The following is a 25,823-nucleotide window of genomic DNA, read 5'->3' as shown; positions in this document are numbered from 1 at the left end:
GTAATTTGGTATCCCCAAAGATCTTCCTGTCTTGCTACCGTGTCCAGTCCTACCTTCTAGACTATGTCATCTTCTCTTTTGATACAGAGGCAGCTATTCCAGTGTAGGTAATCAGTACATAGTGGTTGTGCTGGTTTTGCAATGATTAATTTTTGGTGAAGAATGTGGGCATCAATCCCACTACCTCTTGTAAGTGCACTGGTGTCTGGCCAGTGTCAACCCAACACATTTATGTACCTGTACAGCAGGACAGAAGCAAAAAGAACAGGCTGGAAGCAAAGTGAAGGCAGGAGCAAAATCTTGGGGAAAGGAGAAATGCTTCTGCCTCTTACAAACACATTTGTGGTATTTTTAACTGGTTATGGCCAGTCATAAATTTAATTTATTTTTATGCTTTTGTATCAGTCAACACAGAGCTCCCAATTCAGTTTTTAGAAGGAAGAAAGCTGTGCCTGCAAAATACTGACAGTGTGTCAGTACTTAAAGGACTATTTTGGGTAAGAATGTTTCATCAAGCGAAATGAATAGAGGCCCCACCAGGATCTGAAAACAAAACAGGACTGGTATCAGAAAGCAAGCCTCCTTGCCATCTACTTAACTGCAGAGTCCTGTAATTTTGTAAGTACTAGAGATGTATATGTGGATTAGTACTAAGTCATGTTTCCACAGTGCAGTGGCAATTTAAGGAAAGAGGAAATCATTAACAAAAACTGGAACCAGAAGAGCAAGACCAAATAGGGTAAGATTATGCTGATGATACCAAGTTTCTGAGTTTCTCTTTCCTCAGATTTAACATTTCACAGGTATATACACTGCAATGCACATTTCAGTAATTCCTTTATTAAATCTGGGCATTTTGTTCTAACATTGTAATATTCCCGTAAAAAGTAAACTCTAAAGAAGAAGAATCTCAACAAGCAGGATTCTTAAGAAGCTAGCAGTACTGATACACAGGAGTGAAAACATGGGTTCCTCTCCCAAAGCAGAGTGTCAGACAGGATCTGCCCTGAGGAAGCACACCAGAGCAACACAAACCAGCAACATCATCAATCACTATCCCTGAACTTGTGAAACTAATACACATTTTGAATCCAGGAAGGAGATTCATCACAAAAAATGGTGTGTGTTCAAAGTGAAAGGGAACCAGGTTGTGAACAGATGTAATGTTTCTGCACTCATGAAAGTGACAATATTTCAATACCAGCAAAACTATAAAACAAAGAAAATGACATTTGCAGTTAGTTCCATTATTGCCAACAATATGGATAGACTGGTCAGAAATGGTGTGGCCATGTGGCTCAGCAAAGGATAAAGTTTGGGTATAATCCCAGCTGAGACAATCACTACACTGACCTCAAGAAAGCCATCTGACCTCCTTATTCCTCAATCAACCAGCTGGAAAACTGGATAGAAAGCAGAAGTGGGTTGAAAACCAGATGTGCAGATAAATTGGGTCTTCCTGGGTAAATAAATTACAAAATACCCTATACAGAACATAAAGAGTTTGATGCAGGTGGGAACAGTTTATTTAGCACTTTATTATGTGTTTGATTAAAAAATGGCACTGGGGACTAAGATTGTAAACACTGCCAATTTACTTGGAAATGCATTCACATTACCAGAATGAAATGAACTGGAAAGGAATGCAACAAACAGAGAATAAGACACACACACAAAAAAGGAATTTTATAGACAAGAGTCCTCAGAAGTCACTAACTCATGCACAAGGTTATTTCACACAGGATATCTTCAACAAGTTCATCGCTCACCTGAGGAAACTCAGAAAGTCCTTTCATTCCTTTTTTAAAGTTCTAAACTGCAAGCATGCCTTTAAGAGCAGCACAGATGATGTTACACTTTTATGAAGGTCTCAACTTGTAATGTATGATAAAAGTCCATAAAAGAACAGATGAAGGCACAGACAAAGAAAAGCTTTATATAGAGAGCAGATTGAACACAACACTTTTTATCAGACAGGTGATTTTTCAGAACTTTATCACTTTAAATTATGTAAGTCATAAATCAAAAATTTTCAAACAATGCACCTTAATTCCTTTTGGACATCCAGTGTTCATCCCAAAAAATGGGAAATCAAGAGAAAAAAATAGTTTTGAAAAGTAATTACACCTTATAAAGTGCTATTTTAATCAAACTTCTGGTGCCATCCTGTTAAATGCCCAGAACGAGAATGACAATAGACATTTGCAGTTTTTGATTTTGCCCCTGATTAACTTCTAAAAAGTTTTTTTTGCATCTTAGCCTCAGCTGGCTCATATGCTGTATGTGACATGCAATAGTAATACTTTACATTGTGCAATGTGCAATTTACAATGTGCAATAAGTGCAATGAAATAAATTATTTCAGTCACTAGATAGAAAAATTAGGTAAAGTAGCTCTGATTTAAAACCCAATCAGAGATTCAGCATTCTTACCACTGACTATACACTCTGAGTAACATCACAGAACTAGATGCACAGGTGATGACAAAAAAACAAAACCTAACAGGAGGAAAAAACAGTGACCCCAAAATAAACAATAAAGAAGTAGCTTCAATAGCATTATATACATGTACCATATGTCACAGGGCCAAAATTTCATTGAAGGAAACAACACATCTCACATTCTCCTCTCCTTCTCCAAAAGGAGTGATCTCATAAAAAGTAGTAGAGTTAAGACAATTTAAGTCAGATATCCAAAAATCTTTTGCTTTCTTTGGGACTCCCCTGAATAAATGCATGCACACCTAAAAGGCCATACATTGTGACTGATACTCCATCAATTCTCCCTGCTGCAAATGAGAGCAAGGTATTGATTTGACATTTTAAGACCATAGGAGTGCTTTCTCCCATTTGAGGTTATAATGTACAACTGCCTATTTTACTTTAATTTTAAGGAAGACCTTTATCTATGGCATGAGAATAATGTCAGCCATACTGACTTTCTCCTCCACACCACAAGAGAAGTGATGGGTCCCAGCCTCATCATACAAGGAGACAGATTCCCTCATTCTCACTGCGGTGCCCTGGGTGGATCAGAAAATTCTGATCAATTAAATATTTTAAAAGAAAAGCTGAAAATGAAGGTTAATTATTGATGCAGTTAACATTGTTGCAGCTGTGTGGCAGTATAAACTGAACTGACAGCTCAAGAAATCATAACTAGCTATCAATAAATAATGCTGTCCTTGAAGTCAGACAGGATTGGTTTTTTTAAATTAATTTTTGCAGGCATCTCTATGAGAGGATTAAACATTATTAACAAGCCACTTTCCTAATTAAACCCTTCTCCCCTATTTTAAAAATTTTCAACAGAACTTTTAAAGCTATGAACAAATCTTCCAACACTGCACAAAACTTCAAAAGCCAGGCACTCTATGTAAATTATATGTTGCAACAGTATTACTTTAACAAGTAACTTGGCCATAACATACTGAAAAAAAAGAACAACAACTAAATATCTAAAGTGAAAAGCCTACCTAGGTATGTTTTTGTGTTTAGCTCAAAAAACTTGGATCCCTATATCAATGGTACAGACACTACTAAAAAGTGAAACAGAATGAGAAGTTTCAAGAGAAGAACAGCCTGCAAATTCAAGTGATCAAAGGGACTTTACTACTAGGCCAATAAGCACTGGTGCTGCTAGGAATTTCATAGCTAACAACTAATTTTGCAAAAGCTGCTAGGAAGTACATCACTTTGATCTATAAACCAGTACACATCATCACAACAGGCAGGAAACACCTATCTGGAGCAGTAACCATAAACTTACGTGTAGATGAAGCAGATGCCTGTGACTATAAATTAGGAATTTATCAATCACCACACAATTAATACTAAATTTTCTTGAAAGTGACAAGAGAAATGTGATCACCAAAGGGGTAAATAGAGAGGGCTGCAGTTGCATGTAGGAGAAATACACACCAAAATTTGCGAGACTAAAGGGCAAGAGAAGCAGAACCAACTCTAAATATGCAGGACATACTCCCAAATACATAGGAAGGATGACTGGCAAAACATAAAATAAGTACTACTGGAAGTACAGGAAATCACACTTTGCAGGGGCTGGATAGTGCTGATTACATGAAAATATCAGGCATTAGATAATAGTAGAAGGAAGATCAGTTCATGCTTCACTTGAAGAGCTCTTGAGCTTTACCACCTTGATTTCTAATAACCACCGAGGGCCACAGCTGCCACTGTTGATTGCACAGCATCAGCTCTGTGGTATTGGGATACTCACAGCTAATTTACAGTAAGTATCAATTCCGTGTACAGAGTGGTGAGTAACAATATGCACAAACTAACCTTTAGTAAGACGTATACTGCTAATGAATGAGCGAAATCTTAAAACTAGCCTGATCTGCCAGCCTTCTAAACACTCCCAAAAAAACAATGTCCAGTGCCCTGGTACCTCTTTAGTTACACACCCAAGAAGAGAATATCCATATGCACAGAAGAAACAAATCTCAAACCACAATGACGTGAGAGATGTTTGCAAGCACATCAGTGCACCTAAATAAACCAGCTCTTTGATCCCTAATTAGTGACAAATGCTCCCTTGAAGACATTGCTCAGTAGTCCAAAAGCAAGAACTTGCACTTAAGAAAATAAAATTCTTTTCTTGAAGGATGCACTATAAAGCAAGTCTAACAAGTGCTCACTCTTCCATTTTTTTCCCCCTTTCTAGAAGCAGGATGAAGTGTCAAATACTATTTTGTTAGAATAACCATATACTAACCACAATCTTGTTCTCACAGTCTACAGCAATTTTTATGCTAAACACAACTATCATAAATCAACATTAGGATTAATAATGTGCTTTAAATCCCCTAAGATTTGCACAGTACAGATTTGACATTTGGGTTTTCAGACATTAGCCAATTAGTGTAATTTGCTCATTAATGCAGAATGGAATTTTAACATGATCCTTACACAATTTCTTGCAGAAATATCTTTGCAGGATGAAGCCACCCTCCCACTGAGGATGGTGTTTTCTCTGTTTGAAACTCAACATCCTCCTTCACTAGAAACTGTAGACTCAAAACTCTCCAGTACTTTTGTTCTCAATTAACTCAGCATAACTCATCTTCTCTTCAAGATCTTTAATACTGCTTTTAGCACGGAAATCTGTATAAAGTGTTTACAAGGAACTACAGAAAAAGCACAGCTGAACAAAAGGTTGAAATAATCGTACACTTCTTCCCCATCCACAGACTTTATGTTGTCATGGTTTAAGCCCAATTGGAAATTAAGCACCATGCAGCCACTCACTCAACCTCCCTCTCTCCCCACCACCTCAGTGGATTGGGAAGAAGAACCAAAGTAAAACTTGTAGGTTGAGATAAGATTAGTGTCATAATTGACACTAAAGTGAAATGCAGTAATAATGGCAAATGATAAGAATATTGGAAAAAAAAAATGGGAAAAACCAGTGATGCACGATCTCTCACCACCCACTGACCAATGCCAGACCCCCGTCCCTGACCCAGGCCGGCCACCCTTCCAGGGAACTCCCCACAGCTGATGCTGGGCATGACATGGTGTGGAATATCCTCCCACTGGTCGCTTTGGGTCACCTGTCCCAGCTCTGCTTCCTCACTGTTTCTTTTGTGTTCCTCCTCACTGGCAGAGCATGAGCCAAAGAAAAATATCCTTGATTCAGGATAAACATGACTTAGCAAAATCCCAAAACATCAGTGTGTTATCAACACCATTCTCATTCCGAATCCAAAACATGTACTGTAACAGCTACCGAAAGGAAACTAACTCTACCCTAGTTGAAACCAGGACAATTATATACAGCTATCATATCCACATTTTCATAGCAAGAGACAGATACTATTGTAATCTCAAAGAGCAGGATTTTTTTTTTTCCTGGAAGATAAGAAACAAGCAGGCACTCACTGTTATGTGTCATATATAAGGAGGAAACACATCTGTGTTCTGAAATGTCTTTGTGCTGCCATCAAACAGTGCAACCAACTCTGCAAGCAAAGAATTTGAGCAATAATGTTCACCTCTAATGCCTCATGCAAGCTTTTTCATTCCAAACAATTGTTTTCTTGTAAGAGTAAAGGCAATCACAAGAGACAACCTATGCTAAAAGGAATGCTACAGGAAGATTTGCAGTCAGGCTAAAAAGTACTTACAGAAATAAACCAGCACTTCTGTATGAAGGAAAGCATAACTGGACAATATATAAACAAGTCTAGACTAACAGATAATCTTTCATCGTATCGTTGCAAGTAAAGCATTATCAAGAAAGTAAAGAAAAAGTCTATAGACACTAAATGCCCAAACTACAGAACTTCACACATGCTTAGGGGAAAAAAACCCCTTTGTTTATTAATGCTACTTCATTTTACTATTACATAATTTATCCGTGCCAAATTCAGCCTTATTGTGATATATGGATTTCTCATGTGAAATTCCAGCACAGACTTGATTCAAAGCAGAATACACTCAGCCCATGAGACTCTGCTCATATGCAGCTCTTCAAGACAAATCATGTAAAACCTTCAGCCTTTTGATGACTTGCACCTGTTTTACAAATATTTTTGAAGAATACCTGGCTACTCAGAAATTGTTTTCCTCCCCATCTAATAACTTCTAATAACCACAGTCTTACTTCAAGTTTGCCAAAAGCCCACTAACAGCAATGATGGCATGAAGAATTCTAGTCCAATCAGTGAACAGACAACTGTTTAATGTAGCCAAATAAAATGTACTCATCTGAATCCATCAGATCATGTTTTCTCCAAACTAGTAAACAGCTGCAGACACAGTCTGCTTCCCATCAAATGTTCCATGTATAACAAACTATACCTTGTATCTGATGGTTCACTAGTAATTTTTCAATACCATGACTTTCAAAACATATGACAACTATATTTTATTGAAGAAAGGAATGGATTTAGACTGTCCAAGCCACAAATTGAAGACCAATCCAGAAACTGCGCTGTAGGTGCCAAAAGTCTGTTAAATGTCAGTATTTGCTGGCATTTTTATTGTTATGAATACAAGTGCAGACCAACTTCTTCAAAGAAGAAACACACTTGAAGCATGACAGAAAAGGAAATGCTCACAACTCCTTTTATAACAGCACAGGAGCGGAGAAAATAACTCCTTTAACACTGTCTGGAAAAGGTATCTCAAAGGAGTAGCTGGAAATGTGTTTAAAAGACGGAGAACTTTAAAGATAAATGTACATTCTACATTCTGGTCTTGGTAGCAACACTAACAGCTAGGAACTTGGAAAAACTGAAATGTTGATTGCCACTTTAGTGAGACTGTTAAAGTATTAAACATCTACTCACCATAATTTTTTGTGACTTATTTTCAATTCATTCACAAGAAAAAAAAAATCCTTGTATGCTCAGGAAGACAGAGGAAGCCAGCTAGACTAGGACACATTTTCAAATCTCTGAACAGCAATAAACCATTGTGAGCTTAAATCCGGTTATTTACTATTTTTGTGCAACTGTACATGAATTCCCAGCCTTTTAAACATCTAAATGACTCCTGAACATACTTCAGAGAGCTGATTTTGCACAAGTGCAACTGTTATAAACTGAAATTAAGTGCATCCTTTCAGTGAGCACAACAGGACACTAAATTTAGAATATGAAAGCAGGAAACAATGACCCAGTCTCTCTCAGAGAAGACAGTGGACAGCAGTCTAGTGAGAAATGGGATAACAATGCCTAAATTCTCATCCTATATCAATGACTAAAATTCTTATCCTACCCTTATCATACACTCTTATCCATGGTTGCAGCCTGAATTTCCTGTGGCACGCAACTCCATAGGAGCTCCCCTGCTGTTACTGTGACACCCAATGGAAGCACAGTAAAGAAAATCAGGATTAATGTCATTTTTAGAAGCATTAACTGCAGTTACTATGTCCACATGGCTATCCTCTGAAAAAAAAAAAACCAACAAAAAACCACTTTAGAGCTGTAATAAATTCCTTTTCAGCTGACACTTATTTCCTCTTCCCTTGGAGAGTTCTTGAAATTTACCTGATAAGAGTCCTTACGGCGGAAGGTGCTTATTCCAGGATCGCAAATATGCAACACTCAAAGCAGAAAATAATCTGGCCATAAATTACCAAACACTTACTTGCATTAATCTTTGAAAATGAAGTTGAGCATGTTAACTTTGAGGACAATGACAAACAATCTCTGCAGTTCGTGGGGACTGCTGACACAGTATTTTTAGGTAATGAATGAATTCTTGAATATGTCACAACTCCAACTTTTAGCAAATATTTGGTGGTATTCTCAGTAAAATCACTTTCTGCACTGTGACAGAACACAGCAGATAAGCTCTTGAAGCTCTTATTTCCAGTATTTGGCCCTTACATGCAACTGATTTATTAGTATTAGAAAACCTGGGGAAAGCCTGCAGTTAATTGAAGAAAGAACATTTCTACATTTATTTTTTAAAATATAATTCATATATTAAGGAATGTATGCTACACCTGATGCATGACTTCAGCAAAGATTAACTGCAAAAAACTACCAAACAGCTGTATAGCCTGTTTTCCAACATGTATATAAAGATAGACCGTCCATAACGTCTTGGATTTCAGCACTAACATAATAGAAGGTTTCCTGCTGATTTTATATCAGCTTGTGGTACAGGTGCAAAGGACTTAGGTTACTGGCAAGCACAAGGAAAATTAATCTAGAAACCAGAAGAGCAGTTTCTCACATTCCATAAACAGTTAAAAAAATTAATTGCAATAGCACACGCATCAGCTCTGGATGTGTAGCCAGCTACGTTATCACTGACCAATGCAATCAGAATTCATAAAAAAGCCAAATGTTTCCTCCAAAGGTAATTGATACATACAGATGACATAACCAATAGCTGGGAATTGGTCCACCCAACTTATTTCTGGAGGTTTCTGGGTCTCCATAGGAATAAAAAGTTCTGTTCTCTTAAAAAAAAAAATAAAAGGAAAAGGAAAACGTAAGTCTTGCAAGAAACTTCATTTGAAGCGAACATAATTTATCCTTTAGCTACTACTGCAAAATTTACAGTAGATTAATCACTGATGTCTCTTAAAACTATGGATTATACATACAGACTATATTTTAGCCCTTACCCTCAAGTGTTACAACTTCCAGAAGAAATCCCAAATGGTTCATTTAAAGAAAGATCAGAGAGTAGAAAAAATTACTACAGTAAAAATTCTCTCAAGACAAGAGGAAAAAAATAAAGCCAGGCTTTGTGCAACTACTTTTAACAGAGCCACAGTCCAAAGAGCTGAGGTAACATCACAAACTGACTTCTTTCAGCACAACAAAACCCAAAGCTGCATACCTTACCAACCTATCTAAAAAGATTTAAAAAATCCTTCATGAGGCCACAAAAGACATGCTAGTGTAAAAGGGTATAACGGATGTGCATATAGACCTCATCTGCTATCTGACAAAGTTTTGTCAGAGAATCTACAAATTTAAAATAGCTACATGCAAGCTTTTCCCAAAACAGTCAGGAGGGAAGCAGGCAGTCTGTGCTGCTTCTCAGCTGACACGCGAAGAACAGTGTGAGAACTGAATTAAAAAGGAATGAAAAGAGCTTCTGATGCTTTAACTACTTCTGGAACTTTGCACAATAGGTACCTGACGCAAAACTGTGTGAAGAACTGTCACACATATCACACACGAAAAACCCTTTACACCCAGTACCTCTTTATCATAAGGAAAACTGGAAGCTGCATTGTCCTAACATTCCTCAAGCTACATCCCTCTGCAACACACACTGTCATACAGGTTTAAGTTCACAAAAATGCTAACACAAACACAGGGCATATTATCTGGCACTTTCTAGATGATAAATTAATAGATTTCTATAAATAAAAAAACCACACACCAAATTCTATCCATTCTAGTGAAAGCTGTGTTTCATCACCTAGCAGACTTAACCTTCACATTAATTCTCAGAATAGATACATATCCTGTCACAGGTCTGATTTTATCTTTAAAAGCAAGCCCCAAAACTACAGTATTTTATGAGTTACAAAAGATAATTCTCTGTAACAAAATTCCACAGAAATGAATATTCCCACTTCAGGCGCACATTTTTATCTGCTAAACAATGTCTCTAGGTTAAAGTCTAACAGAAAAAAATTTGGATAAACCAGTAAAGTTAAAAGAAGGGCCAAGATTTTGCCACAGATTATGTGGAATAATGATGAGAAGGTTTGAGTTAGCTTGACACCTTACCTGACAGGCTTTCTTTCTCTTAGCAAATCTTCCAGACTCTTTTCACAGTGTTCAGCTGCCACAACCAGTCTCTCTGATTTGGGAAAAAACAAAAAAAAAGAAAGAAAACTGGAATCCAAGTGAAACTCTGAGAGTAGAGACTTCTCATTCTACCTGTTTGACAGATGTTGAAGTATTTTGACATATATTGTACAAAAAATTACACATAATAAAATGTTACAAGATGTACAACTTATAGATAACACCATTATTTTTTATGAGATACAGAAAATTATCCTTCTAGTTTCTTCATACAAAGCACTGTTAATCCAACTATCAATGCATCCAGTAATCTCCTAAGAAATATCAAAGCCCTCAGCCAATGTCAGCCAGATTCGACTGAAGAACAGAGGTCTCAAACACAAGCAGATATAAATTTGCAGCAATATGTGACTGGGTTGATGGAAGAAATTCAAAGTAAGGCCAGCTTGGAGAAAAGGGACTCAGGGTGAGCACGGGAGCTTCAGCCTTGACAGGCCAATGAGTTCATTGCCAGCTCTAGCACCTCTTGCCCAACATGGAGCTGTAGGGATCCCATATGTTCTGAAGATGGATGGGCTGGCTCTGAATGTGGAGGGAAACCAAAACTGTTGTTGCACTGAAAGCAACAACCATGCTGTAGGAAAATACAAAGGTGTAAGATGTTACAGGGGCATGTGAGGAAACTCCAAAGAAGCTTTGGTACTCTCAGTCACCTAGCAGTCAATGATGACATTCAAAATCAAATCAAATTAAACTAATACAAACATTTTTGTAAAATGACTGTTACTGTAAGATAAAGACGGAAAACTGAGGAACGCAAGTCATCACATTATAGCTGGAATGCTTGTTACTCAACTGTGTTTCTCCTTTTTCCATTCAAAAGACCATTTAAGTTTGCTTTAGAAGAAAAAATTTTGAGATTGCCTTCTACAATGCTAGCATAGATTTTAAAAAGGTTTAATTTTACAAAAAACAAAAATCCATTTGAATGTTTGTCTTTCATTTTTATATTCCCCCCTTGAAAGTCTTTTGTGAGGGAATTTACACATCTAATTTATTTTGGCGTTGTTTTCCTAGTCTGCTCTCATATTTCTCTGCAAGAGTGGAAACTGACATTTGCAAACAGAACTCCACAGACATTAAATCACTGGGCATAGAACTGACACATGAAAGTTCTGCCAGTATCAAAATGATAAAATTCACAGCCAAATTTCCTATATTTTATCAAAATTATTAGCTGCTATTCTAACCATTGTTGAAACAGAACAGTCTCCTGACTTCATGGTTAGACATTTTATTTACTATCCTTTAAGTTACTTCAACTATAAGAAGGTATTTTTTCTTCATTTTTATACACACACATAAATCTTCATGTCATTTACTCTTTTTAATCAAAAATACCATGTTTTGCTATTTATTTTTTATTAAACGTTATGTTACCTAATACTTCCTAACTTTTCATCCCAAACAATATTGTAAGAAAATATCAGGTTTTGTTACAAGCAGTACTAGTAAATACAAATGAAAATTATTACATTTTCTAGACCTCCTGACCACGCAAGTGAAAAAATTACATGTTTGAGGGCAAAGAAAAACACATAAAGAACTTCCTGACCCACTGAATACTTCAGTATCTGGAGTTGGCAATATCCTAATTTTGTAAAAATCTTAAATATTCCATGATACTGCATTCTAAAAGGAGAAAATAATTAATCACCCTACTTTAGGAGACCCTGTAGCTAATCAAATACATACAATGCACTTTTGTATGAGAACACTCGATTTAAAAGTTAAAAGGTGGGAATGACTTAAATTGTCACAGGTGCTGCAGACTTTCTGTGGAAGTTAAGTGCTGTAGTCCTGCTGAGCTTGCAAAAGAATATCTAGAGCAGAAAGAAACAAATGAAGTTTTATTTCAGCTAACAATAAGTGCAATAACAGGTACTGAAAAAACCCTCCAAACTTGTACTAGAATAAAGTAACCACTAGTGGGAGAAATCCTAAAGAAATCAAAAGATAATTAACGGGAAGCTTGCAGCCAGGACACGAGATGACAGCACCAGCTGCAAATCAAGTACAAGAAACCTCTAACCATCACATGAACATATTCACAAGATTAGAACATGAGTGTAGGAGCTCACCATCAAAAATACATGTATTTCCACATTTCACACGAAGATGTGGCAGAGCAATTGAGTTCAAGAATTTTAGTGAGGTATAAAAAGAAGGAAGTTCTTAGCTTTTATTTGTTAGTGTAACACAACAAGACAAAGACAGACAACTAATCTCTGCTTTGAGTCTACAGAGAAGAAACAAAAGAGCCAATACTGCCAGACATAGCAAAGGCATTCAGGAATTTTGAGACTGAAAATTGGCCACTTTCTGGTGCTATGAAAGCAGTATTCTGCTCAGTCACCTTAAAAGATGTTGTCACCAAAAAAAAAAAAAAATATAACAAACTGTAATAATACAAAAAATTTGCTTATGAAACAGATACTCACCATGTTTACCTCTGGTAATGTCAATGTACTGGCAAAGTCTGGGATGGGTGATTGTTTTAAGGATTTGAAATCTCCCCAGAATTTTTATGGAGTTAGGTGTTAGGGGGAGGCCATTACTTCCACAGACATCATGGGGCAGAGCCGAGGCAAAGAACGTGGAGGCACCCATCACAGTGTCTTTTAAAGGAAACATCTTTTTCACACAATCTTAAGCCCTTCAGAGCAATTTGTGTTCCTTAAATAGAGAACACGAGTGAAAATTTATCAGCAAAAGATACAGATGCAGGTTACTAGTTGTTTACTAAATAATGCAATTAAGATTTATTTTTTTCCTCCTCAGGAAGTCACACAGGAGAAACAAAAGACTTAACATTTGGTGTCTAAAAATTATTCTTTCTCTAAGGGAATAATCTTGTTCAAAGCACAAAATTCCCAGTAAAAAACTACTGAATTCATTTGTGAATCCCAACTGAGAGCAACTCCATACATTTTGCACAAAGTTCCTTATATACTAAACATATCTACTAAGTCTATAGAAATGGATATGAAAGATACCTTCTGTTTTAACTAACACAGCCCAGCTTAGGATACAAAGCAAACACAAAAGACTGATCTTATTTTTGGCTTTTTTTCCCTGAAGAGACACAGACATGAGATACGTACTTTTACATTCTCATAAATATAATCATATTGAATATGTATGAAGACTGTTAAGGAATCAAAGTTAAAAAAAGAAGAAAAATCCAAAACAGCTTTGGGCATTGGAATATTTACATAAGTATTTGTATTAAAAGTCTTATTTGTAAAGATACAATACTTTCCTATCTCATGAATATTTCATACTTTTTTCAGATGATTTATTTTAGGATGTGAACAATGCACATTACAGTCAGAATTTTCCATTGGAAAGACATCAGTTGGACAGAGTGCAAGCACAAAGATTTATTGGCATGCAGCAGGTTCCAATTGGAAACCCTTAACTACGTATTAATAATAAGAGCCTCCATTCCTGTAAAAACATCAAGTCTGCCAAATAAACTACTCAACATCAGAAAGAATATATATACTAAACATTTAGAAAAAATAGCTTAGTTTACAGATTCAATTATAATCTTCCTTGGCACAACAGTCCTCTAATGCTTGCTCTAAAAGAAAACTATGTTATTATGATCAGCGTGGAGGGGAGAGGGAGTAAGATTATAGTAAGATCTAGTAGCAAGATTATAGTAAGATCTTATGTCTCTAAGAAGGTAAATATATACTGTACAATTTATTTACTGAGGTAAAATGTTCTCATTTTTCCTGTAGAAAAATATTGTTAGATAATACTTCTCTAATATTTTGTACCTGCAATCAGCTGACACTTAGAAAGGAAGTTCAATAAAAAGAATTGTTAAATACCATCAATTCAATAAACATTTTAAGTGATTAAACTCTCCTTGCACTCTAGATCACTTGGCTTACAAGAAGGAATTACAGCACCTGCAATGTGTTCAAGTAGGCAACTGCACACTCATTGCTTGCCTCCTCTGGCTGGAAACCAGATGGGCAAAAAGCAAGATATGAGATATGGTAACTTCCTGTCGCCCACCTAAAGGAATCAATAAAGCATTGTAAAAGGTGGGCAATAAAAAGCATTCTCTTACTACAGAGTTGATTACAGAGAATCCATGAAAGCAATGGTAAAAGTTTTCTCTGATGACAGAAAGCAGCCAGTTCTGTCAATTGCAACCCTCACAGACAAACTCTGATCTCTCCTTAATTCTCAATTTACGTAAATTCCAGAGACCGAGTTGAAAAATAACACAAGTAACCCCAAACTTAAGCCTTCCACCACCTTCAGAAAGGGATACATATTGCAGCTGAAATGAAATGGGGCTTTTTAACAGATTTTCTTCAGTCTCAACATTTCTCTAGTAACTTACTGACATTTTTAAATTCAGAAAGAATCGTTATAGATATTTTAAAAGTTCATCTGAAAAAAGCTCTTCTCTATTTTTAAATTGAGGAGGCTTGTTTGTATTTTGTTTCTTTTTTTGCTTCCCATCAAAGTCTGGCAGAACTATAAACACAGGAGAGTACTACACACTGCACTTACTTCAATGCACACAATTTTACACCTCAAACTCTCTTTTACTACATAGATAAGACACATACTGCATTAATTTTATGATTTGAAGGAATTAATTGTATCCTGCAGAACTTCCCCGCTACTTTGAAATGAAAACAGGAAGAGGAGAAGAAAGGTTTGTTATATTAAACTGACACCAGAACCACTTAACGCAAATTCAATTTTGGGACTGAATTCTGGAAATTCAATTCTGATAATCCAAAACAGCAAGGATGGAAGAGGAAGCGAAGATTTGTTTTATTAGTGTCATCTGAAATTACTGAGTCACTGTTTCCAAAGCACCATTTATTCCACATATGAGACAGTCTATCACATCTGTGAAACGTGCCTGGCATAAAGATTAGAAGTCCAGAAGTGAATTTATTGTATCCAATAAATATTGTTTATATTGTTATTGATATTAAACATTGTAATTTATTTATAATACATAACATATATAATAATATTATTTACTATGAACATTAAATATAATTTATTGGTTATGTTGACTCCTGAATGACCTCCCCTAGCTCCTCACCTTCATCCAAATCTCCCTTAGAAATCTTTATAGTACACAAAAACACTCATCAACATTCTCAGCAAAACTGAAAAAAAAAAAGACCTTTAGAAATTCCTGCTCAATATTCAGACTAACACTATTTTGAAAATCTCGCACTAGGTAGCTCTTTGATGTCCAAAAACGAGAAATAAAATACAAAGTGGAACTCCATCTATTGAGCAATTTATTTTCTCCTCCAAATACCGAATATCTACTGCTCTCAGAGAACATAAGTTTTTTTCTTCAGAAGTCAGCCTTTTCTAGAAGCATCATTTACAACTTCTTCACTGCAGCAGTGCTGAGGTGATTCAGTTAAGGGACACTTAGAACTTTGCCCTTAGGAAAAAAAGTCAAAACATAATACATCTGATTCTCAGAAGCAAATACTGCACATACAAAGAGACCAACCTGAATGGGTCCATCCAATGAAACACATCGATAAATTCCTAAAGCATTCACATGCAGAAATAATTGCAAAAAGCCCCTTTAATAACTTGAAATGGCTACTCGGTTAAATGCCTCCTGAGAACCCAGGTGTAAATATCCCTTACCCAACGAAGACAGCTTTTCTGAATTAAAACATAATTATACTGTTATTAAATTATTTTTAAAGCAATTAAGAGCAATTTCAGGAGAGCAGGTAGCCTAAATATCCTGTACTTACACGTTTTCATTAAATCATGGTATGTTAAACAAAGTGTGCCATTTCATAGGAAGAAATCCTTTCACAAAATAACTTTGCTCTCAAGTCTTAAAATATTCCTGCTACAACTACAGTAATTATTAATTTGATAAAATAACTGAAATAGAATATACAATTCTAACTAGCGCCACTAGTCCACAAAAAAATCCTGAAACTGAGTGATTTCACAAAGTTTATTGAGATGCAGAATAGGTATTGAAGAAAAGTTAAATTCTGCTACATCAGTGTCCTAATAAAGACCTAAAATGGGGCTTGTTACAACTTGATTTACCCAATACACACGTCTGCTCAGGAACTAAACCTGGCACAAGAGAAATCACTTTTACCCGGTTCTCTGAATGACTCACAGAAATGCTGGGGGACCCTGATCACCCCTGCGCTGCTACAGACTCGCTGGCCGGAGAGCCCCTGGGGCAAGGGATGGGGACAGGGAAGGGGGAAGGGGGTGGGAATGGAGGGAGGGGATGAGAAAGGGAGAACGGGGATGGGGAAGAGGACAGGGATGGGGGAAGGGGCTGAGGACAAGGATGGAAGGACATGAAGGGGCCAGGCAGAGGGACGGGAAGGAGGTAAGCCAAAGGCTCCCGCGGTACCTGCGCCAGCGCCACCGCCCCCGCCGCGACGGCCCCACCCCGCCCCAGTGACGTCACTGCTCCCCGCCAGCCGCTCGCTGTAGGGCCACAGGGGCGACTTACACAATGCCTGAGCTTCCCATTTTTTCCGGGTTATTAAAAAAACACAACAGAAAACCCAACACAAGCAAACAAACAAACAAAAAAAGAGAAAAAGAGAGAGAGAGTTTAACACCATTCCCCAGGTGTGTGTGCGTGCTCTGCCAGTACTCGGGGAACGACTCGTTGGGCGCCTAAGCCGTGAGCTTCCTGGGGGAGCGACGCGTTCCAGGGCGCCACTTTGCAAACGTCAGGCGCTCGCTGGAGCAGCCCCGAGAGCGGGTCCTTCTTCCCCGTGCGGGCAGCGGCGGAGGCTCCTCGGTTCATGTGAGTGCCCCGGCGGGGCCGCGGGCTCAGCCGGGCGGGCTCTGCCCTCTCCGCGCTCTCGGTGCCCCCACCGGGCCTCGCCTCGGTGCTCCCTCGCCAGCCGCTGGGGAGCGGCGCCATGGGTGCCCTGGGGCTGCCCAGCAGGCCGGGCCGGGCCGGGCCGACCTCCTTGGGGTGGGAGCCAGGCGGGGCCCCGCTAATTCGCTCCTGCTAATTTGCTGCGAGTCTCCAGCCCAGCACAGTGTGGGTCAGGTGGAGTGGGGGTGCCCCGTGGCGGTGGTCGTAGGGAGGCCGCCCTCCTGAGGGAGTACCGTGCGGCGGAGGGGCAGGGTCAGGGTCAGAGTCAGAGCCGCAGGAAGCGGCGTTACGGTCCTGCTTCCATTCACAGCAGGGATTTTATGGCAGGGCTCGACGTGTGTTCTAGCTGTAGGGCGGCGTTGCAAATTCGGATCCCGCGCTTTGCCTGGAGGCCGCACGTGAAGTGGTTCGTCTCAAAGTGGTTGTGGTCCTTCATTCAGTCCTGTCACTGGGATGAGGGTTTGGAAGCGGTGTAGGGCTGTGCAAGAAGATATGCTATACTAGCCTGGAAAGTACATGCACACAGTACCTAGTGACGTTTGCTGTTACTAAAGGAAACGTAGATGCTGCCTCGCTTTTGGTTAATTGCATAACGTTCCTTATGCTTTAGAATAGCCTGGAGTGAACAACAGAGTATAACCCAGTATTTGGTCCATGCTCAGTAGGGATGCAAGGTTTAACATGCAGCACATGTTCTGCACAGGGATGCATGCATTGGATTGTCAGGGATGAGTTTATGGTTATGTTGCCAGTCCACAGCCCCCCAGCATATGGCAACATTCCTGAAGCACCATATATAATGGGTATCTATCAGTATTAAACCCATATATATGAGTACTGTGTGTATCAGATAGTGCTGTACCTGAGGCTCATCAATAAGTGGTTTTGAGCTGGGTTTAGCAGCTGGCAAAATAAAGGCAATACTACTGCAAACTGAGTAATACTTGCATTTCTTGCTTTTTCTGTTTAACTCAGAGACTTTTAAGTGAAGTCATTGCTTTTCACAGATAGTTCTGAGTTTCAAGACACATGAAATCTGCAGTAAGGTGATGCAGTAGGGATTAAATGGAACCTTCTGGTTTGGTGTGTCCTTACCATTCACTCATTATGTTATCCGCTAGTCACTTTTAAATTTTATTACGTCCTTTGGCATACTTGATGGAAAGGACAACCAAATTCTATAAAATTAAGCAAAACCAAAGTCTGAAACCTGAATTTTTAATACTGGATGTTGCTAAAAGGTATTAGAAATTACTAACAGAAAGAACTTTGACAAATGGCTGGTAAAGTGGGGGTTTTAGACTTTGTTTTTGCAGGGGAGCAGTGTTGTATATTTTTAGGTAGTCTCAAGGGTTATTGCTTATGTTTTAGTGACACTAAATCCTGAAGGTGCAAGATGTTGAGGGCAGAAATTATTCTTAAAACTAGTTTCAGCAAATTTGTGCTCTATAATGTCTCTTTCCTGTTATAACTTTATGCAGATTTTCCATACATTGCTCTAGGTATCTTTGTTTCTTTTACACCTTTAAATGTAAAGAGAGAAGGAAACAACTTCTCATTCTCCACACTGAAAACAGTGGATTGTCTGAAGAAAATGGTATTGAATGAAGAAGGATATTTGCTAAAAAAACATTCTGCAGATCTTAAAATAGTCCATCAGATTGGAATACTAGGGCTTGAGTTGCCTAGAGCCTTGAAAACTTAATGATTCTGATAATTAAGCATATTTGAGCGGGAAAACAATCTGAAAAATAAGTTTAATGCAGAAAGGTTTGATTATATAGCTTTGATATTGTAACTCTAATTTAGTATTTTATAATTTAGAATTTAATAGTGGCAAGTTAACCTGCTTTACAAGTCTCCATGAACATACTTGGGAAATACCTATATAATAAAAATAATGTAAAACAGTTGTTATTAGGAGGGTTGGTCAGGTGTGCAGAAGGACAAATCTGGTACTGTCCTCCAAAATATTATGATGTTTTTTAACTTTCCTGATTATGATCTGATTGTTTTATGTCACAGCTATTAATTCAGGTTTGTATCTTCTAAGAGAGTGTTACTTAAAACCTAAAAAAGGTCAAATGCTAGCCAGCATAGACAAAAGTGAGGAGTCAGCACAGAGGGCAGCTGGTAGGAGCGTCAGATGTGAGCAAAGCAAACAGCAACTCTTCTTTCTTGTAGTGGTATGAGTTACATGATGTCAGTCCAGCAGTCCCCCAGAAACCCTTGTGTTCTTCTGAACAGTTACCTACATGGTTCTTACCTTTACCAAGAAACATTTCTGCTGTTAGATTGCCTGTCATGCTGGGGAAATCAAGGTTTATTTTTCATTTCCTTGGTTACATTAGTATTAAACAACAGGGGGAGGAAAAAGGTCTCCAATGGCTTTTTTTTTCCTCCAGTGTGATGGAAGCCATTCTCACTCATAATTTAATATGGTTTAAAAAAAGATTTGGATACCTATCAAAGCAGCCTTCTGCTGTCTTTTTTTTCTATTAATATTTTGTAATATATAATTTAATATTTATTTGTGTTTGGGGAAAAGTGCTTTCTTAAAAAAAAAAATCCGTTAAGGAAAATCTTGAAGGGACTGCAGATCAGTAAGTAGTCAGTTGAACAGTTTTTTCTCTTGGAGGACAACAAACTGCAGTGCTGTCTGCATTATGATGTTAGAGGTCAATTAACTCGGAGTGAGTGTAAATTTAATTCATTGGTATTTCACTTCACAGGTGGTTTCTTTATCCTGCTTTCACACTTAACAAATCTTTGATGTCTATCATGTTGTCCCAAATAAAGACACTTGCATATGTGGAAATGTCACAGAAGGGCAGGTTTTACTGCATCGTTTTTTAAGTTAAAATAAATAAAATAAAACACAGGCATATAAAGGAAAGAAATGTGATTGGGTTTGTAACACTGGCTGTAACAAAAAGACCTTAGCAGAAGAGGAGCAAAAGATCTTCTCATCTACTGTAACTTAATCACTTCTGACAGATGTTTGCCTAGCCTGTTTTTAAAACCTTACAGTGATGGATATTCCACAGCCTCCAAAAGCAGCCTGTTCTGTCTATTACTCTTATTTGAAAATTTTCCAAAACTTAAATCTTGCTTTCTTTTTCATGTCTGCATCAGACCTGGTGAACAGTTTAGTCCCATTCTCGTACCAACTTGCTTTGTCTTTGAAGAACAAGACCAAGTCTCCCATTTATCTTCTCTTCTGTAGACTAAACAACTGCACTTCTTTCAAGCTTTTTGATCTTCTTTGAAGTGTCTTGAAAAAGTTGAGAGACAGGAAAGGGAATCTGAACAAAGGCAAATCTCTGTGCCAGTTGTAGGGGGTCTTGAGTATGTATGAGTTCAACATGAGTATTGGTTGGGCAGCCTCTTGAGCAGCTGAGGCAGTTTACCTAAAATAAAATTTGGCTGGTCAGGCCATTCCTGACTTGCTTCTCCCTTATTCCATGCTGTCCCTCACACTTGCTTTCTAGAGAAATTAGAAGTTGAACTTATTTTCTTTAGGCTGGAGCAGACAGGTGTGGCAGGGTAATAGACTCCCAGGTGAGAAGTTGTTCTCTGTAGTTTTTGTGGTGTAGATTTGTGTCAGTTGATTGTGTCAGTGCCTTTATGCTTTTTGAGCCATAAAATTTTCTAACAGTGAAGTCCATAACAAGCATGAAACATACTGAAAGAACGTATTTTCTTCCTGAAAATACAGCCCCTGTGGTTCCAGTCAGTTGAATAGATTTGATAGATAAACAAGAGAAAGTGGTTGTTTAAGCATAATAAAAATGTGCTAGTTTGCTTAGGTTGCATGATGGCTCCAAATGTTTTGAGATTGTCACCATGTCCATTTGAGTAGTCCTAAACTTTCCAAACATCCATATTTACATTTAAATAGGAAAAGTTCCTTGCTTGAGCATGCTCTCTGCTTCTAGCAGATGCTTTTAAGTTCAATACAGTTAGAAATTTCTGAGCAATTGTAACTGGTTTTAGGCATGGCAATTGCTGTCAGTCTTGATTACAAAGTTCAGTGTGCGAGATTCCTGTTGTAGGGAACGGTTGCTTATGATGCAGACCTCTGGGCAAACTCAACCAGTGCCTCACCACCCTCAGTTCTTAAGTTCTTATGCCACTTTATATAAATTAACAGCCTAGAAACTGCTCTTTGACTTCCAGAACTGTAGAGAGAGAAGACTAGCATTCATATTAGAAAGCAACAGGTACTGTATTTAATCATCATTTGCTAAAAGCCATCCATGTAGAACTCATTCTTTCCTCAGAATTCTGAAATGCTGACAGAGATTCTATTCTGGATTAGGGGAAAATTGAATTCCTGGCAGCTGGTAATGCATTAAACATCATCAAAAATTGCCTCAAGTTAGGACATGTCTTCTTGAGGTCATTTGTTTCAATCTTTTTGGCATAAAACTACCTATTATGGAAGACTTCTATTTCCATTTCCTTCTCATCAGGAGCTTTCCCAACATAGCTGAGTACGAATTAATAGTGTAAAGCTTAGTCTGTGACTTCAGGGCCCTCTCTCAGAAACTATCCATGGCTATTGGATTTGATTTCTATCCCAGAGTGTTTCTCAGTTACAGTTTAATGTACAGCTTTGTAGTGGCGTCTTGTTTCAGACTCTCAAGATAAGTGGACAGATCATTTCAGCAGCTCATTTGTCCGGGGCAGCTGGGGACTGCTGTTCCCCCAGGAGTGCAGGGGCTGGTGCATGGCATGCGAGAGGCATTGCATTTGGCTTGCTGGCAGCTGCTCTGGAGGCAAGGCCCTAAGTTCACATCTGTGCTAGTCCTACTGTAAGGCTTGAAACCTTCTGTGTCAAGAGCTCTAATAATTGGTAACAGTTGCACACTAAGGAAGTTGCTGTTGCCAACTAGGATATGACACTGAATTGTACCCCAGGGAAATTAATCTTTTCTTAGGGGTTCAGTTATGCTTGCTGCATCACAGTGGGTAAGTGATTTCACATCCAAGTGACCCTCTATAAAATAATGCTTGTGATAAGAATGAGGCACACACAGATCTTTTATTTTCCTTTGCATTTTGCTGAAAACTTACCCACAAATTAGAACTTTTGAAGACATTAAACTGATATATGTCAGTTGAAAATAATTGTTTAAAAATGATTGGATATTTAATAGAAGGATTTGGAACACAGCAAAATTAGAGTTAGCTGACTTGTCTTAAAATTTCTTTTGTTTCTATAGTTTGAATCCATAAATGAAAAATGGCTATTCCCCAAAAGCTGTTTGGAGGATTCTTCTGTCAGAGACTATCAGTCTTAATAGCTGACATCAGCCCTCTCAACATCCAAGATGAGTGCACAGGGAGTTTGTTTGCTTTTGTGAATTTTTTTTTCCCCCGCTGCGTAGATCAGCATTAAAAGAGAGGAAATAATTTTCATCCTAGAAGTCTTAAAAGCTGTGAACCCCAAGTGCTTTTCATTGCATACAACTACAAAGAAGTGGTAGATACTGCTGGCACGTGGTTTTGAAGTGACATGAAACTGCTTCTGGCTGCCGAGGATTAGTTGTCAGCCCACTTTAGATACAAAAGTTCATTTAGACTTTTCATTCCACAGGTGAATAAATAATTTTCTCTGCACAGGGTTAGTTGGTATCTTTATAGGTTTTAATTAAAATATCATCCTATTCTATTATGTAAGTCAATTCAGCATTGGAAAGTACAATTATTTGTGATGTGTGGGGGAGGGGGTTTTTTTCTGTGTAAATAAGGTGCTGCAGCTGCAGGGTCAAAGTTCATCAAGGACTGCTCTTACCCTGAAAATTTTGTTTGACAGCTTTGTTGCTCCCCATTAAAAGATGTTTGACATTATTCTTGCATTGGTTACACGCAGACATGCACACAAAGGTGCACATTTTCAGGTTTTTCTTCAAGTATTTGTTTGGCCCACATGAAGGACACCTAAAGTTTCTGCCTCAGTAAATACCTGCAGCTGCTAATGTGTCTGAAGTTAGAGGACAGTGATTCTTTCGAAATACATCTGCATGAGGTCTGCTCACTGCTTTTGTGAGTAAATAATGGTTATTTTTAACCATTATGTGTTTTAATTGAATGGTTAAATCCTGTTTTTCTTTAGCTGTGCTACAAGATACTACTTTTACATGTAGAAAAGCTGATAATAATGTAAAAATAGTAAGTTTCAAGATTCTTTTTTAACACACTTGGACTATGTAAGATAACTAGCAGACAGGTTTCAGATATTAAGAGCATTAGGAACTGAAATGGAGTGGTGGGGATCAATATTCCTGTGAACTACCTAACCAATACCATTATTTTGCAGACTATTGCAGACATAAAATACATTGTTTAATGATATTCTTATTCCCAAACTTCAAGTTTCTAAGGAAAAAATATTTTTGAAGTGTTTTAGCAGCTGAGGTTTTTGACAAGGGTTTTTTTCCTTACTGCTGTGACAGACCTAAAAGAAAAATACCATATTTTGGGAGATATTTTAAAAATATATCTTTGTTCTCAACTGCGACTTCTCTTAGGGAGAGAGTATAAACAGTTTTATTTCTTTACCTTTCTGTAACTGCTGTACTTGCTTTAAATTAAGGAAGGAGTGTTAATGTTCACTTTTTTCAGGCTAAAGTTACAAAAATCAATAAAATGCCTAAGAAAATGTTCTACTTGGCATCAACAGGGAGATTTCAGTGCAGTTCTGATTCTTCTCTCTGATTTATGACTAGTTTACTCTGTAGTTACAACAGTAATCTAAAGCTTTCACTTTACTTTCCCAGTAAAACCCTAGAGGGTGAACCACAGTACAGATTCTTTGAGTTCCTGTGGCATATGCTGACCTTGCAGACTTGTCCAGATGTAGCTGAGCCCTCTTAAATTTCTGAATTTATAGGCATATGTGTCTGTCTGTAATTGTAAAGTTCATCACCTGTCAGGGAAGTTTTATGAGGATACTTTGAGACGTGATTAGCAAATACTTTTTAATATATATATATTTATTTGTATATGCACACACATCTATATATAACCAGAAAAAATGTAACAAAATGAAAGAAAAACAAAATGAGCAAAAAATATTGTCAGTTTTTGATGTAAGCTTTCTGTTCCAAAGACCTGTATGTATTTTGGGTTTGGAAATCGGTAATTACAGTCAGAAATGAGGCAGCGTGTTGTGGGTGTTGCATCTTTTCCATCACAGAATTTATTTGGGGAATTTCTTGGTGCATGTGGTGATCATTTACTGAAAGCTTTTGATAGTATTATTAATATATTAATGCAGTGGGATTCAAAAGATAAACATTGCTGAGAAATACATAAGGCTGTCCAACTGTTTTGGCATACGATCTGCTACTTAAACTGCAGCCTGTGCTACAAAGCACAGCCAGATGAATCTCTACGGCACTTGCAGGGACCTGGCAGATGCAGTGGGTGTGGAACCTGGTGAGACTTCAGTCAAAAAGAAAAGAAATTACTTTTCTTGAGCTGTGTTGTGAGCCATCCTTGGTTATTCAATTACCAGGCAGATTGCTCAGATTAATAAATGAAGATGTAAATTTTGTTACAGACCACATCCAAATGCTTGACTGCTGTCTTAACCTGGACAGGACGCCTTAAGGGTGATCATGTCTTTACTTTGTTTAGTCCTTGGAGTGTCTGCTCAGAGGTGGGAAAGAACACAAAGCTCATTCAGAATTGGACTGAGGCACGCATTAGTAGAAACTTCTCCCTGAACAGACATTTAGCACAAGTTTACATCAGGGATGTGAAGGAAGCTGCAAGTATTCTTAACCTTTTGAGTGTTGCAGCTGGAGCATGTTAAGGTATGATGCAGTTAATAAATACAATGTGGCATCACCTAAAGTCTTGAAATGCAAATTGAATGAAATACTAAAATGATTTTTACTTCTGACTATTGAGTTTCTGATGATCTCTACCATATCAATCCAAGACATCCATTTTAATGCAAATTAGGCCAGTCAATTTCATGCTTCTACTGTATATGTTGTATTGTATGCCTTCCTCATTCATTTCCTTACATAGGTTTGCTTTTTGACTGTCTTATTAATGCTACAACTTGCTTGTAACTTTGGTATATCATTCCCTTTCAAGGCAGACTTGTCTTCACGTTTAAAAATAGTACATTACTAAGTAACTTCTGTTTCCTCAAAATTGGTACCAGTGTATGGGCCTTTTGTTGTGTGATGTTCCATCAATTGTTTAAAAATCTCTTTCATGCTGCAGTGTTTTTCAGTACGAAAAAGTTCAGTTTTCTGTGTTTTTACTATTTACAGCCTTTCAAAATAGGGAGGGGTAGGCTCTTAGGACTACTAAAAGGACCTGTCTGCAGCTGGGATTGAGCCTGATTTATCTGGCAGCCAGAAGGGTTGGACTGTAGTCTCCAGAGCTAGCAAATCATTCCACAGGGCTGACATTCCTACTTGGATGGACTGTGTTAGACATTTTGGGTGTTTGAAAATCTGCAAAGCAGTTATTCTGACTTCCTCAGTGACAAAGATGTGAATTGAAATAATATACAGCAAATATGTGCAATTTTGCCTCCTGATTTGGTGCTTGGGGAATTCCTTTCAATTGTGACTACACGGAAGCTTATA

At 37.8% G+C, this 25,823-nt stretch overlaps 2 protein-coding genes across 6 annotated transcripts in view; one reads left to right on the top strand and one right to left on the bottom strand.

Moving 5' to 3' along the window:
- The window catches only part of TBCK (TBC1 domain containing kinase), an 88,511-nt gene extending 71,756 nt beyond the window's left edge, over positions 1-16,755 (bottom strand). The window contains exons 1-3 of one of the 3 annotated variants that reach the window (XM_005517498.2): positions 16,723-16,755; positions 12,758-12,992; positions 10,236-10,308 (exon numbers count right to left, since the gene is read on the bottom strand). In XM_005517498.2, coding sequence (XP_005517555.2) covers positions 10,236-10,308; positions 12,758-12,950 — 266 coding nt within the window. In that variant the 5' untranslated portion in view covers positions 12,951-12,992; positions 16,723-16,755. Of the gene's footprint in view, positions 1-10,235; positions 10,309-12,757; positions 12,993-16,455; positions 16,622-16,722 lie in introns of those variants that run through there. The other 2 variants (XM_088056976.1, XM_088056977.1) reach the window with 2 other exon arrangements.
- Positions 16,756-16,833: 78 nt separating this feature from the next.
- The window catches only part of AIMP1 (aminoacyl tRNA synthetase complex interacting multifunctional protein 1), a 31,745-nt gene continuing 22,755 nt past the window's right edge, over positions 16,834-25,823 (top strand). The window contains exon 1 of one of the 3 annotated variants that reach the window (XM_088056871.1): positions 16,834-16,946. Coding sequence is in view for 2 of the 3 variants with exons in the window: in XM_088056872.1 (XP_087912998.1) it covers positions 17,526-17,611 (86 nt within the window). In the remaining variant the exon portion in view is untranslated. Of the gene's footprint in view, positions 16,947-17,003; positions 17,128-17,400; positions 17,612-25,823 lie in introns of those variants that run through there. The other 2 variants (XM_014259122.2, XM_088056872.1) reach the window with 2 other exon arrangements.

The sequence above is a fragment of the Pseudopodoces humilis genome, chromosome 6, assembly GCF_049639895.1.
Source record: "Pseudopodoces humilis isolate 2021_Gansu_Grassland_sample_001 chromosome 6, ASM4963989v1, whole genome shotgun sequence".
In the NCBI taxonomy this organism is placed as follows: Eukaryota; Metazoa; Chordata; class Aves; order Passeriformes; family Paridae; genus Pseudopodoces; species Pseudopodoces humilis.
The sequence above is the reverse complement of the archived record's forward strand: the minus strand, read 5'-3'. Positions and strand labels throughout refer to the sequence as shown.